This window comes from Panthera pardus, unplaced genomic scaffold, assembly GCF_024362965.1.
Source record: "Panthera pardus isolate Hobbes unplaced genomic scaffold, ASM2436296v1 HiC_scaffold_6, whole genome shotgun sequence".
In the NCBI taxonomy this organism is placed as follows: domain Eukaryota; kingdom Metazoa; phylum Chordata; class Mammalia; order Carnivora; family Felidae; genus Panthera; species Panthera pardus.
The window spans coordinates 64,256,424-64,272,417 of NW_026526991.1; the positions used below are offsets into that span (position 1 = coordinate 64,256,424).

The 15,994-nt window shown below is 39.3% G+C and overlaps 1 protein-coding gene across 4 annotated transcripts in view; it reads right to left on the minus strand.

Moving 5' to 3' along the window:
* The window catches only part of DIP2B (disco interacting protein 2 homolog B), a 225,249-nt gene that overhangs the window by 58,765 nt on the left and 150,490 nt on the right, over positions 1-15,994 (minus strand). For 2 of the 4 annotated variants that reach the window (XM_019419346.2, XM_019419344.2), the window contains exons 5-8: positions 9,413-9,625; positions 6,395-6,550; positions 5,801-5,923; positions 2,299-2,496 (exon numbers count right to left, since the gene is read on the minus strand). In XM_019419346.2, the coding sequence (XP_019274891.1) occupies positions 2,299-2,496; positions 5,801-5,923; positions 6,395-6,550; positions 9,413-9,625 (690 nt within the window). The remainder of the gene's footprint in view (positions 1-2,298; positions 2,497-5,800; positions 5,924-6,394; positions 6,551-9,412; positions 9,626-15,994) is intronic. The other 2 variants (XM_019419345.2, XM_019419347.2) reach the window with 2 other exon arrangements.

Genomic DNA, 15,994 nt, shown 5'->3' on the forward strand with positions numbered 1-15,994 from the left:
TTTAGAAGTAATGTGATGTGGGCTGATCCAACATTTATCTTTTTAATTAAAAAACATTTTTTTAACATTTATTTATTTTTGAGAGAAACACAGAGAGAGAGGGAGACACAGAATCTGAAGCAGGCTCTGAGCTGTCAGCACAGAGCCTGACATGGGGCTTGAACTCACAGACCACGAGATCATGACCTGAGCTGAAGTCACACTTAACCTACTGAGCCACACAGGCACCCTTAGGCTGGTCACATTTAAAGGAGGGCAACAATTTTCATCACAGGGGTGAAAATCAGAAGACTACTTCTGTTCTGAGCTTTTTCTGAAGAATCACTTACATATGTGGTATTAGATATTTGAGGTTAACCACAAAGCAAAAGTATGACTCAAATGATTAAGCATTCCATACCAACGTATTTCAGTGAAAACAGACAAAATGGAAACTAACTAGATGAAACATGTAGATACATTCACAGATGTTAAATAAACATGTAAAGATTTGGCCAGCTAACTGCTTTAAGGTTTAATATACAGCTTCTGAAATGAGTGCTAAAAATAATTTTTGGGAGGGAAAAAAGCCTATTCTTCCTCTCTTCCTGCTCCCTCTCTCCAAACACCCTTAGAAATTCTTATCATAGATTATGTAGAAAGTGAAGGACAAGTCATGCCATTTTGAGTAGACAGGTTAGTTTTACATATAACTCATTCAGAGGGGCTGCTAAAATTTAAACTCATGTCAACCTGTCCAATTGTTTAAATAAAAACTGTTTTTCCCTAAAATTATTCTGTATGTAGGTCTATGGACAATGTGCTTCACTTCTGAAGGGAAAAAGGAGTATGTATGAATAAACTAGTACAAACTCTCAGAGCCCAGGTCGAATCCATTCTTCTTTTTTACTTTTTTCCAGGAATAGAATTTAATGATTCATCACTTACATATAACACACCCAGTGCTCATCCCAACAAGTGCCCTCCTTAATGCCCATCACCCATTTAGCCCATCCCCCACCTAACACCAGGCCAGCAATCCTCAGTCTGTATTTAAGAGTCTCTTACGGTTTGTCTCCTTTTTTTTTTTTTTATCTTATTTTTGCTTCCCTTTCCCCTATGTTCATCTGTTTTGTTTCTTAAGTTCTACATGAGTGAAATCACACAATTATTTGTCTTTCTCTGACTTATTTCGCTTAGCATAATACACTCTAGTTGAATCCATTTGTTTTGTTAGTTAAAAACTGAAAAATAAAGTTATTTTAAGTGAATTCAAGTTACTTTTAAAAGTTATTAAAAAAATTTTTTTTAATGTTTATTTATTTTTGAGAGAGACAGAGACAGAATGTGAGTGGGTTAGGGGCAGAGAGAGAGGGAGACACAGAAGGAGAAGCAGGCTCCAGGCTCTGAGCTGTCAGCACAGAGCCCAACGTGGGGCTCGAATTCACAAGCTGTGAGATCATGGCCTGAGCCGAAGTTGGACACTGAACTGACGGAGCCACCCAGGCGCCCCCCACTTTTAAAAGTTACTTAAAAAAGAAAAATAAAGGGTTCCTACGGTGGCTTAGTCAGCTAAGAGTCCAGCTTTTGTTGACTTTTGGCTCAGGTCATGATCCCAGAGTCGTGGGATCAAGCCCAAGTTGGGCTCTATGCTGATTGTGGAGCCTGCTTAAGGTTCTCTCTCTCCCTCTGCCCTTCTCCCTGACTCAACTTCTCTCTCTCTTTCTCTAAAAGAACAAACAAACAAAAAGGATGGGGCACCTGGTTGGTTCAGTCAGTTAAGCGTCCCACTCTTGATTCTGGCTCAGGTCATGATCTCGTGCTTTGTGTGTTGAGCCTGCTTGGGATTCTCTCTCTCTCTCCGTCTCTCTCTGCCCCTCCCCGGCTTATGCTTGCATGTGCTCTCTCTCCCTCCCTCTCTTAAAATAAATAAATAAATAAATACATACATACATACATACATACATAAATGAATGATGTAATTTTCAATTTTTAGACAAAACTGTCATATTTTTAACATATTTCCAGCCCAAATGTCTTTTCCAAATCGTCTTCTAATATTTAACTCAGCCGTGGATCCACAAAGCCTCTTTCTTCTTTCTGCTCTTTTAAATATTAGCTGCTTTGCAAATATCATTTAGCAAATGAAAATATTTGACAGTAGCTCTACTTAGAACTTAGGATCCTGTTAAAATAACTTACAAGATCTCTTGAAACACAATGACCAGCAACTGCTAAATATCAAGATCTATCACTACCTGTGATAATCTGAAGAACTATTAGGAGAAAAGGAAGGAGCTGCGAATCTTGCAAACTCACCATACGTAAGAGTGTAAACTGGTTTCCCCGTCACGTCCAGTGCGGTCAGACACGGGCATTTTGCTTGAGTGGTGCCCCAGCGCTGTAGGGCCGACTCGAGAGCAGGAGGCCAGTTACAGATGACTCCTAATGGCTCCCCCTTCACAGGGGTCATCTGCCGACCCTCAGGCTTGGGCTGGTTGGGGTCTGGCTGAGGTACTGTACCAAAAAACCCCAATGGGTTATAAAAATATTATCTGAAATACATACAGATACCAACTAACACAACTCAGGTCTCTAATCGCAAATATATTTCCCTTTTCTCTTCATCTTTATTTGGTTTAAACTCACTCTGAGAAAAGAAAGGACATCGTTAGAAATAGTAATCCACCAAGTGGGCCTTAATTCATCTTCCACATAATTGTGAAATCAATATTTAATATAGTTTATGTAATAAACAAATCCTGACCCTAACAAAGAAAATCACTGAACATACAGAAAAGCACAAAGCATACATTTCTTTCTAGTAATTTTGTAATTTTTACTCAACTTGTTTTAAAATCCTTACAGTTTGTGTCTCAAGTTAGAGAGCCAGGTTCCACTTCACCGGGTTACATTTAATGAAAAAGCATTAAACTGTGAGTCGGAAACCCAAATTTACATTTACGTTTTACTAGTAAAACATAATTTCCTTATCTGTAAAATGGGGATAGTAACACTTCTACCACAAGGTCAGTATTAAACTCAAACAGAAAATGAGCACAAATGACAATGTTCCATGTCTCCATGCCTTCCATATCTCATCTGGTCAATCCCTTTGCTCCTGGTATACCTGGACTCATCCTTCTCAGGATGCGGCTCAAACGGCACATTTTCTGGGAAGCCGTCCCCAGTCATTCCTTCCTTAGCTCCCACCCATGTGGTTGTCAACCCTTATTAAAGCACCAAGGGTCTTTAAGGGCTTCTTTTACTGTGTAAGTTTTTCTCTCCGAGACTGACAACTTCTTGAAGGAAGGCATGGATTTAGTCCTTTTATTGCCTACAGTACCTCATACATAATGGTACTTCTTAATCAATGTTAATTAAATTGAACTGGATTAGAGGCACCCAGGTGACTCAGTTGGTTAAGCATTCGACTTCAGCTCAAGTCTTGATCTCATGGTTCGTGAGCTTGATCCCCATTCTGGGCTCTGTACTGACAGTGTGGAGCCTGCATGGGATTCTCTCTCTGTCTCTCTGTCTCTCTCTTCCCCCTGCTCACTTGCACTCTCTCTCTCAAAAATAAATGAACTATAAATAAATAAATAAAACTGGATTGGGGGAACAAACGTGCTAGACTATTAACATGGTCATTCCACAGACTGGAGGTGAATATTTCATATTTTTTCATATGAATAAAACAAAAGTCCTCTTACTTTTTCTACAACAAATTAATATTATTTCAATAATAAAAAGCAAAAACATTCTACTTTCATAGCAGAAAAGATAACTGATACATGGAACAAAGTCAAGTATTTACTGAGTGCCAATTATATGCACAGATGTAATAAACACTGAGTGTTCACCATTCTTGGAACAAACATTTATTGTTTCTCTTAATTTTTAAAATTTTATTTATTTTTGAGAGACAGCACACGAGCCAGGGAGGACAGACAGAAAAGAAGACACGGAATCTGAAGCAGGCTCCAGGCTCTGAACTGCCAGCACAGAACCCGATGCAGGGTTCTGCATCGGGATCTCACGAACAGTGAGATCATGACCTGAGCTGAAGTCGGACACTCAGCCAACCGAGCCACCCAGGCGCCCCTAACATTTACTGTTTCTAATCAGTGCTAGGGGCAAGCAGCAGAGTCCCTCATTAGGTATCTGAAGTGCGAGAGGGACCCTTGCACATACCCAGAGCTAAGGCGACTAAACAAGAGCAGCGCATGACAGAGACTTTATAGGGAGGGCAGAAGAAGACCACATCACCCAGGCTAGAGGATGGAGTCCTCCATGGGAGCCGAATCTTAAAGGAAGGGTAGGAATTAGCCAGGTGAGTGGGAGATGACAGAAGAGGCATAGAATGGAGAAGAACAGAATAAGCACCACGTATTAGAAGAGCAAATGAAGTATGAAATTTATTTTATAGCTCAACTTAACAACAGATTTGGGAAACTTACTGAAAATGTCTTGACTTTTTTTCTACTGACATAGAACTAATGAAATAGTTTCACTTCCCAATTTACTGCCCTAGGTAAATTATGTTTCAACTGCCCTTCTAGTTCATATATCCCCAGACTCTAAACCACCAAGATTAAGTAAAAAGATAAACACGGGTGATTCTAAATAGTTTGGTTTTATGGACAGACTGTATATATGGCAGGCATAGTCTTCCGGTCATAAGAGTGTGTACATTATGGCCATCCACCAGGCCTCAACGCAGACCCTGGCGGACACTCTTTCAGACTTCTGAAGACGTATGGATATTTTCCTTTTCCAAAGATAATCATGATTTGAATAAGCAATTGCTGTCTATTTATAATTAGTGGAAAGCTGTTAGTGCTATTCTGTCAATGAAAACTGTTCAAGTGTGATTCTTACTAAACCCTGACCTTCATTTGCCTGGTCAATACACAGTTCCAGAAATACTGAAGAGGCTATTATTGGCGTTAGCACCCTGAATGTCAGTGTATGTAGGAAGATGTCCATAGTTCAAAGAGTTTGGTGACTCCTACAGAACAGAAAGTCATCTTAACCTCATATGCCAGGTTGCTTGTTGCTTCCAGCTGAATAAAGTGGACTAAGACCAGATCTAGTCTATTAATGTGCCTAGTGCAAGCATCATTAACATGTCCAAAGTGATCGAAGCCTACCATTAGTCTCAGGATATAAAAATGAACTACAAAAGCTACCAGGCTCAGTTCTTTGGACAAAACCTATTGTCATTCAACTTCAAGAATCATCAAATGCCAGCCACCTTCATTTCATCTATGCTGCTTCTCATTTGACTCCCAATTCTTCCTATTAAATCCTAAACATCATATGATTTCAGCCATAAATATTTGTCAAATTACTAAATAAATCACTGACTACTGCCACTTCCACTTTCTGCCCTTCTCCCAAATGCTGTATTAGTGGATACATGCTTATTGGCTAAACTATTTTCAGGGGCGTGCATTTTAGTACCAGAATATTCTAGGTGCAAACAGTATGAAGGAATGGCTATATTTTCATAAATCTTTGAACTTTTCACCATCTACCACACTGTCCTGTATGAAGCAGACATGTGTGTTGGCTGGTTGATTTAACAAAAAGATTATATCAAAAAGGACCAGGTAAACATTTGAGGTCAAATTTGACATGTGTATTCTAGGATAATGCAACATGTAAATACCTAGGGAAAGAAGAGCAGAGAACTCTGAATTCTTTCACAAAAATGCTGCCTTGTTCATCCTTAAATCCTACCATACCTTAAACACCATGTAGTAATTGCTTAAGATATATCTGTTGAAGGAATGTATGTTTTTGGTATTATTACTACTACCTTCCACAATTTCTTCAGAGTCATCCACAAAAAATTCCTTTAAGGGAGGCCTTTTGGGTCGTTTGAGAGTGTTGAGAAGCTGCTGGATTTTTGTGGATACTCTGCTACTGACAGGAACACCTGTAAGGAGGGGAAAACAGTAAGTGAAAATCCACTGATTTTAGGGCTATCTCAGCTTCTCAACTCTTTATGGAATTTTTATTTCTAATGATGTTTGGCCTTTGCCCAGAGTCTTATTCTATTTCAACGGGGCCAAAGAAATACAAATATGTACACGACAAGTTTTATGGCAACACGTAACAAATACGGCACCATCATTAACACCCTGCTTCCAGATTTCATCTAGCCCTCCTTTTTTCCATACTGTTTCTTGTTCAGAGCGATCCTCTGACCATGCAGACTGTCCGAACAAGTAACAGGGCTGCCACAGTGCAGGCTGTTGAAAAGAGGGCCCTCCAGAGGACCTGTGCTGGACGGCCAGCTGCAGTGGAGTTCTGCAGCTGCTCTACCGCTCAGGTGCTGCTGTTCAGGATGTGCATTTTTCCAATTTAACTAATATTCCCTATATAGCTCCCTAAAAGAACGCCCTACCATCAGCTGTATCCATAAGGCTGGACCTGTTGGATCCTTTGTGCATGCCTTTGACTATCCCCGAAGGGGGCAGATCAATATTTGCTGGGCGCATTGAGGAAGATGATGATGAAGAAGAGGTAGTTGTAGTGACATCAGGGGGAGCAGAGAGATTCTCTGAGGGAGGAGAAAACAAAATTCAGAATTATATGACATTGGCAATAAAAACAAGAATCTTCAAATCTTTCTGTGGTTGTTTCTTAACAAGGAAAAAACTACAAAAATGGGCTATCAATTCTTGTAAAATAACCTTTGAAATCAAATTCTACTCGTAAGATATAATGAGAGAGTAAGAGTGTAAGCCAGGGCAGATCAAAATTATTTTTTCCTTTTTTCAAAATTATTATTTTCAAGAACTCGAACAGCCTTATTAAGAGCCAATCACATATCCAGTATTCCTCCAAAATGTTCTTTTCTCCACAGAAAGTCTGGTAGAAATTCAGTGTTAATAATCATAATAAAAACTGCGAGTGACTTCAAAATGAAAGCAAAGTGACTGTGGTCATAGTGCTACTGATATTCTAGCCTCGAGCATCTCTTCATGTTTATGTTGGTTTATGTTGGTTTGTCCATAATGTTTCCTCTTCCACCGGAAATGGGGAAGAGTGTCTTGGGAGTGGGTCAGATCCCTCAAGTTCCCAAATGAAGAAAACCAGATAAGGCCTACTTCCAATTTTTATAAAATAACCCACAGGAAACTGATCTACTTGACAGACAAGGTTCTTCCCTTGCTCTAAGCATGATTGTGTAATGTTCTTTTGTTCTGCTTCATGTAGGGATTCTTAATATCAAGGAACTAAAATGACCTAAGTTGGAAGAGAGCCATTCAATAGGGATGTGTTACCTAAGAAAACTTAGAAAAACATCTGGGGAAGAAAAGGAAAATTAGAGGAAGTAAAATATATGAGTTACAACAATAACAACAAGCTACTCAAAACCATAAAAAAGGCAAAAAGCGTAAGATAAACAATTTCTAAAATCAATTTGGGAGTAAGGTCTCTATGCCCCCAAAGTCTGATGTTACTAAGTTCAATTGTTGTTTTTCCCCCCCTAGTTCAATGGTTTTTAAAGTTTTATATATACTAGCACAAGTAGACTACAGCATACCTTTCTGTAGAATAATGTAGTAATAAAGCATTAAAAATATTCATCTTTATTTGACACCAGCAATTCCACTTATAGGGATATGTCTTAAGGAAATAATCAGACAAGTGCACCAAATTCTGTGTTCAAGGATGTTCATTCCAGCAGTTTTTATAATGGCCAAAAATTGGATACTTCCCAATGTCCAAACCAGGGGAATGGCTAAATAAACCAGGACATAGCCATATAACAGCATACTTTGAAACCATAAAAATAATAGTATAATTCTGTATTAATGACATAAAAGATTTACTAATTTGTGATACACTGCTAAGAAAAGCAGGTTATGAACACTATGTTTAGTACAATTTCATTTTTTAAAAAGCAAGACCCAAACCCTACATATTCATATGCAAATAAAGTCTAGGAAGATACACATTAGAGTGTTATCTGTGGGAAGTGGGTTTACAGATATATCTATATATAGATATATAGATATATATATATATTTTATCTGTATCTTCAAATTTTTCTATTAGGAACATGAATTGCTTCTGTTAGAGCAAACATCCAAAGGCAATAATGTTAGTTAGATAAAATGGTTTTTGTGAATACCTTAACAAAAAACTTTTCATAGAGTAGTGAAGCAATAGAAAAATATAAGGTCAGATGAAATCATCTAGTTAACAAAAACCTAGACAGAGTTAACTGGGTATTAGGACAGTATTTTTAATAAGTGAAGTTGCTTTCTTTTAGACAAATGTGGAAATAAAACCTGACCCGACCATGGCTCTGTTGCTTACCCTCCCGAACAGAAAAGATGGTGAGTATGCTCCTCTGTAGCTGCTTTAAGAGGTTCAGTGAATTACAGGGCAGAGCCAAGCTGCAAGACAAGCCACTGGCTGTTGGCACTTGGCTTTTTAATGTGGGCAATCATACCCTCAAGGTAGCTATGTTCTTTACTAATTTACAGGCTTGAATTGCAAATTTTCTAAATTTTTCTTTTCAGAAATCAATTACTAGATTAAAGATCTATATATGTGTATATATATGTGTGTGTGTGTGTGTGTGTGTGTACACACACACACACATATTATAGTGTCTATATATATATAGTGATATAGAAAGACCACTGATATGAAAATTAAGACACCACAGACACATGATGTTCAAATACATAACTCAGCACAGTATGTACCAACCAATTTAGCAAAAGCAGAGATCTGAGCTATATCTTTACCTGCAGATGTCACAAACCCTTAAAGCGCGCGTGCGTGCGCATACACACACACACACACACACACACACACACACAGACATAAAGCAGAGCCAAGCGAAAGCTACCCTCCATACAGGAGCACTGGTAGCAGGCAGCAGCTCACAGGGTACCAACACGGTCAGCCTGCACACTCCAGTTGTAGCAATAACACAGCAGCAAGGACCATAAATCCAGTCTTTATGCTAAAGACAAGGAGCTTCACTGATATTAGTGCAGAATTTGCTCAGGTTTCATGTTTTTCTGTTTGAGAAAACACAGGTAACAATCCTAGGAAAATCTAAGATGTTACATATTTTAACACCTTTTAATATGTGGAATATTCTCCAACAGGGATAAACCCACACTAAGACTGGTGTTATATCTTGCGGCTTGAGTATTGCTTATGGAAATAGCTATGGCTTCAGGTGGGCAATACTATGCACCAATAATGCAGATGATACCTATCACTCCAAATGTACTGCTGGTGTTTCCTTCTTTGCCCCATTAACTGTTATGTTCTTTCTAATTTTATTTCTTAGGCCACTCTGAAAAAACTAATACAAATCAGAAACTATTTCCTGGATGCTGGGAGCCAAATGGAACATGACTTGGGCTGCTCGGGTAGATCCAGCTCCTACCTATTCGGGTATTGGCAAATACATCAGCTAGAGACCCACTGGTTCCTTTGACCTCTCCATGGGACAGCGTAGAAGATGCGGATGAAGAAGTGGACGATCCCTGAATTGAACGGTTGATCCAGGACTCAGCATTCTGTAAGCTCTGTTGCAAGGCAGCAGAGAGCGCAGCTTGGCGTCTCAGAGAGCCCTCATCCTCAGAGGCCGAAGACGTGTCTGTGTGGAATTAGAAAAAAAGAAGTTCTCGATCCTGCCTAGAACAGAGACCTTTCAGTTCTTACTCATTGATCAACACATTCAATTTTGATACCAGCAAAATATTCACATTCTCAAGGCAGATTAGTGTGTAAAGGTTCTCAAGAATCTCAGAGAAAGGTCTACAGACCAAAGCCTAAAAACACAAAACAGCCTAAATCTATAGGTAATTTTAAGTTCTTAAAAAATCCCTTTTGGAACATTTAAACTTCATGCTTTTCTGTTCTGAACTGACTCAGGATCTGAATTTTTCTGGCTTATCTATTTATATTCAAGTAATACTGAAGTGCTTATATGGCTCCCTCGACCTCTTAATTAGAGAACCGTGTGATAGGCTGCTATACTGATTTTGACAAGTACTTACTAATTAGTGTCTACTCAACAGGCAATGATCCTAATAGGGTGATATAAAAATTTACTTTTGTTAATAACAGCTTCAGTGTCAAACAGTGGGCTGGGTGCTGGGGGAACTAGAGATGGAATTAGAAACAGTGCTCGGCCTGGAGGCATTCACGGTTTTAGCGGCAAGTGGTCACTCAGCACAGGTAAGCCTCCCAAACGTGACAGGGGACGGCCCCGATCTGTATTGCTTTCCTTAACTCTCCAAGAACTGTGAGAAACTTACTGATACAAATTTACTGTATTTGGCCTGGCTCTGACTTCAGGGAAATAAGGCCTAAATTAGAAAAGCATGTTGAGAAAATAAAAAAGGAAAAGTTCAACCAAATATAGGAGAGCCAATGGAAGCAGAAGTCAAGAATTTATTTCAAGGCTCTCAGCTTCAGAGGCATAGAAGTTAAGGGGGCATTTGGTCTGATCTGAGACAAACCCTTCTACGTGATTTTGGAGGTTATAATTAATGGCCTATGGATTGGATATCATTTAATTTTTTAAAAAATAAAACATTCTGTGGTTAGTCCTGCTGAGCACTCTAACTCAGGTGAAACTGTAAGTCTGCGTTCGACTTTGGTTCAATGAGCCAAAGAGATAACCAACTAACAGGGCTAGAATGCTGCTCGACAATGGAAATTTGAACCACAAAAGACTAAATTAATCTAGAAGTCAGATTCTGCATGTCCAAAGCAAGCAAGGAAGTAAGAGTTAAAATAATGACCACATTCTTGCTTCCTGCTCCGAACCATTTCCAACTTATCATCTCATATTGAAGGAAGTATGAGGCCCACGACTGATTATTTTCACAATGTACTACATAACTACAGTATGTGCTGGGAACTATGCCAGGTTCTGGGGATTCTGAGATGTATAAGTTCTTGGGAGAGAGTGCCCTCAAACGGCTTACAGTCCAGTACAGGAGACACAATCCTACAGACTATCTCACAAGACTTCAAGAGACGCTGAGAAACGGGGTAAGAAAGGGTTTCACAAGACGGGCACCAATCCCGGGGGAGGAATTCAAGTATTCCTATGTAAATGGAGCAAAGACTTTGAGGAGTAAGGGGCAAAATATGAGGCTGGAGAGGGAAACAGTGACCAGACCCCAAAGGGATAAACTGATGAGGTTCTTTAAAGGAGAAAGAGATCTAGAATACAAAAGGAGAGTGACTTAAGGAAAATACAGAGAAAGAAAAGTAACACCATCTGTAACCTTTTATTTAAGGAACGAGGTTTGCATAATTCTCAAAAAATATTCCAACATTTCAAATGTACCTTGGGAGGCAGAGATTTCTGTCTTTGTAAACATGATAAAGAAAAGATCAATGGGTGGGCGGTGTGGAACAGGTGTATCTGACCCTAAGAACAAAGTATTTTCAGGGTAATACATCTCAGGACCCTAACAAACTCCACTGGATTTGCAGGCTGTCTTTATTGCATCATTTATTTTAAACTGCATTAAGTCTAAAATCAGAATAACCCAATTTTCAAAAGATAGCAAAACCAGTATTTTCATGATTAGGTTTACGGCAAATTGGCTTCATTGTGTTTCTATACTGGATCAATTATGTCACTAGGTGCATTGTTTCAATTCAATGACCTCGTTTGGCTGCCAGTCCTCCTCCGTGTTTAGTGACTACAACTGTGGGCGGCTCAGTGTAGTGGAAAAAACATGGCTTGGTGTCTGTTTTCCATTTGAACTCTGGGGTCCACCCCTCATAAGCTATGTGACTTGGGGAATAACATTATCCACCTGAGAAGGTTTGCTTGTTTATCCATTTGACAAATACTACTAAGCACTACACTAGTTGGTAAGAATAAAATGGTGAACAAGGAAGACATGTCCCTACTCCAATAGGACTTAGTGTCTTACAGTGCAGACACCCAAGGAAGTGAGACCTAAACCTAGGCCAGAAGGGTAAGTAGCTATCGGCTCTAAAGCGTATGGAGGTGGGGGGAGCAAAGAGCCAGGCAGAGGGAACAGCATGTGAGGAAGTGGGGAGGGCACAGAAAACAAGGCACATCCGAGGACCTGAAAGAAACGGGACTGGCTGCAGCACAGGACGCAACAGCAGTTACTTCCAATTCTGATGGAAGATGAGGCTGGACAAGTAGACAGCACTGGGCTCTTAAGGGTCTCTGTGCTAAATGCACAGGAGACCATAAAATGAGACATTGTCCAGAATACACCCCCAGCAGTGGCAGTGCATAGCAGTTGGCCAATAAATATTGGTTCCCCTTCTCTTCCTTGAATCATCCATTCTAGGTTAGCTCACAGGCACAAAACTGGCTGTGCAAAGCTTTCAGCAGATCGTGTATCTTAATGCACAAACATAAGCACTGCTCCAAGACGGTATCTTAAAAAACAAAACAAAACAAAACAAAACAAAAAAACAAGCTCCCTTAAATATTGATATGTTTATTTGGTAGCTTTTTTGGTTTGTTTTGTTAAGTAACTGTCACCCAAGAAATTGCTGTGGATTAGTAGAAATTTTGGCAAGATTAAATTAATGATAATAGAAATATTTTCTCACTGATTCTGCTCCAGTTGAACATGAACTTACAACTCTTATCCATCATAACTAAGGTCCCTTGCTTAAACTCTTGTATAAAATGAATACAATAGGTCCTCTAAAACAGAAAATAATTTTGAAAACACGCTTTGCTCTTCAGTTTTTAGTTAGTATGGTTTTAACACAGCACCATTTTATACTGATAGGCAGAAGCCTATAAAATCCATTTCTAACCAATTACAAAACATATATAACAATTAGCTTGTTGATTTTAAGGGGAGAAAGGTCCCAAATTTGCTGTCTTTGAGCACTGTAGCACTTTTTGTCATTAGCCATGTGTGGAAATGACATCCCTCTTTTTGGCAGAAAATACAGCTTTTATATCTAAAAATGTTTATTTTAAAAGTTTAAACACCTACCAATTCCACCTACTAGTGGAATAATCTATTCATTCCACTCCTACATATCTACCCAAGAGAAATGAAAGCATATATCTATACAAGGACTTGTTGGTGAATGTTCATAGCAGCTTTATTTTAATAGGAAAAAACTGGAAACTACCTAAATGTCCATCAAGAACTGAAAGGAAAAACAAAAGGTATATCTATAGGACAGAATACTACTCAGCAATAAAAAGGAATGAGCCTCTGCTATACAAAACAACATGGTTGAATCTCAAAATAATTATGTGGAGTGAAATATGACAGACCTCTTCCCTCAAAAAAAAGTACAACAAAGTATGATTCTATTTATACAAAACTGTAGAAAATCCAAACTAATGTCTAATGACAGAAAACAGATCATGGAGATGGAGAGAAGTAGGATTACAAAGGGATTATGAGGAAATTTGGGGGGGCATGATGGATACCGCTCATTTTCTTAATTGTGGTAATGGCTTCACGGTTTTGATACGAAAACTTAGCAAACTACACATTTTAAGTATGTTTATTGTATGTCAATTGTAATTTAATAAAGCTGTCAAAAGAACTCATTGAAAAAGATTCACGGGGGTGAAAATGGTGGCTTGGTGAGAGGATGGTAACATCTCAGTCAGTCTACACAATCTGAGGGGTACTGTGCAAACTGGACAAGTTCTTAGAAAGACAGTGACTGCCATCGGGCTCTGACAGCTGATACCAAAATTAGGCCCAGACATCAGCTTAGAACAGTAGCTAAGTCAAGACTCACCAAAAGAAAGATCTTATCCTAATAACTACTACAAAATATACCACATAAGCCAGGCCAAGAAATAGGAGCTTCAAAGAACAAATAAAGGAAACAACCACTAGGACGGTTAGTGCATGATATTCTAGAGATCATGGAAAGAATTTTTGTGTATTTTGGGTAAGTAGAGTGGAAAGACATCAGGCAGGAAAATATCATGTTCTCTTGCATTGTTGGGTCAGAGGAATTAAGGACTTCCAGAACCTTCAAGAAAGGCAAGTGGAGTTTATGCAGACAAGAAAAGAAAAATCTTTAGAGATCCAAGAGGAAGAAGCAACCTAGGAGTAAAAGCTTATATGGAAGAGAAGATTAGAAGGTTAGTTCTGGAAGCAGGCCAATCTTGAACCAACCTTGGGCTGCAAATTCTGGGCAGCTTGATATAGCACTATACCCAACCAGGGTGTCTGATTCACCAGACAAGGGTTAGGGAGACTTTCAGAACTATCTAAGAGATATTTTGGCATCCCACAGTAATGTGTCTGGGTGCACAGAAGCTTGGCTGGGATCAAAAATAACTATGTAGGGGCGCCTGGGTGGCGCAGTCGGTTAAGCGTCCGACTTCAGCCAGGTCACGATCTCGCGGTCCGTGAGTTCGAGCCCCGCGTCAGGCTCTGGGCTGATGGCTCGGAGCCTGGAGCCTGTTTCTGATTCTGTGTCTCCCTCTCTCTCTGCCCCTCCCCCGTTCATGCTCTGTCTCTCTCTGTCCCAAAAATAAATAAAACACGTTGAAAAAAAAAAATTAAAAAAAAAAAAAATTAAAAAAAAAAAAAAAATAACTATGTAAAACCTGACTGGCAGGTTCATGAGTTGCCTGACCATTAATGTCCAAACTGGAATCCCTCTGAGAGAAGGGGCACTCACTGTTAATAATTACTCTAGGGTCACTCTACCTATAAGGATCTCCAAACACTGTTTTTCTAGGTATTTTTCCATGTCTATGAAAAAACAGTTCACAAAATGAATTAATATTACAAATACTGTTGACCCTTGGGGTGCCTGAGCGGGCTCAGTTGGTTAAGCATCCAACTCTTGATTTCAGCTCAGGTTATGATCGCACTGTTGGTTGGGCTCTATGCTTACAGTATGAAGCCTGCTTGGGATTCTCTCCCTCTTTCTCTCTCTGCCCCTCCCCAGCTCATACGCAAATATGGGTGCACGCACAAGCTCTCTCTCTCTCTCTCTCCTAGTAAATAAATAAAAGTTTTTTAAAAACTACCGTTGATTCTTGAACACCACAGGGGTTAGAGGTACTGGCCCCATGCATGGCTGAAAGCCCGTGTATAACTTTTGACTCCCCCCAAACTTAACTTACTGATAATCTAATATAAGCAACAAACACATATTTTGTATTTTACAAATATCTGTATTCTATTTTTTTAATGTGTATTTATTTTTGAGAGACAGAGCATGAGTGGGGGAGGGGCAGAGACAGAGGGAGACACAGAATCCAAAGCAGGATCCAGGCTCCAAGCTGTTAGCACAGAGCCAGACGCAGGGCTTGAACTCACGAGCTGTGAGATCATGACCTGAGCTGAAGTCAGATGCTTAACTGACTGGGCCACCCGGGTGCCCCTATTATATCTGTATTCTTACAATAAAGTAATCTAGAGAAAAGAAAATATTAAGAAAATCATAAAGAAGAGCAAACATATTTACAATACTACATTGTAAAAATTCCACATATAAGCAGACCCACGCAGTTCAAATTGTATTGCCCATGGGTCAACTGTGTTTAGGTAAAAAAAAGAGATTTTTAAAAACTTATTGCCTATTTGAAAAGTCCGATCAAACATGCAGCAACTGCTAGAGCTCCAGATTTACCGCAAAATATTTACTTGACGCTATGGTAGAAGGAGAGGCGATATACCAAGTGGTTTAGAGAATGGGCTTTTAAAGTCAGACTCGTCTGAATTCCGACCTTAGCTCTGCGACTGAGAGCTCTTGGGCAAATCAGTTCTTAAGGGTCTTAATTCTGCTGTTTGCTGTTGTTGTTCTTTTTCTATTCTCTCTCATGGTGAGTGTTTTCTATTTTTGGACTGTTTACTCACAAAATTCAGTGGATCTTTATCTCTGGAATCCTAAATCCCTGGGTTGATGTTGTATCCTTCCAGAAACTATTTGTGTCTCAAGGTTATCATCAGTCCAAAGACCATTTTTTTAATGTTAGTTCTTACCAGGCAGTATAGTGAAATTCAAACCT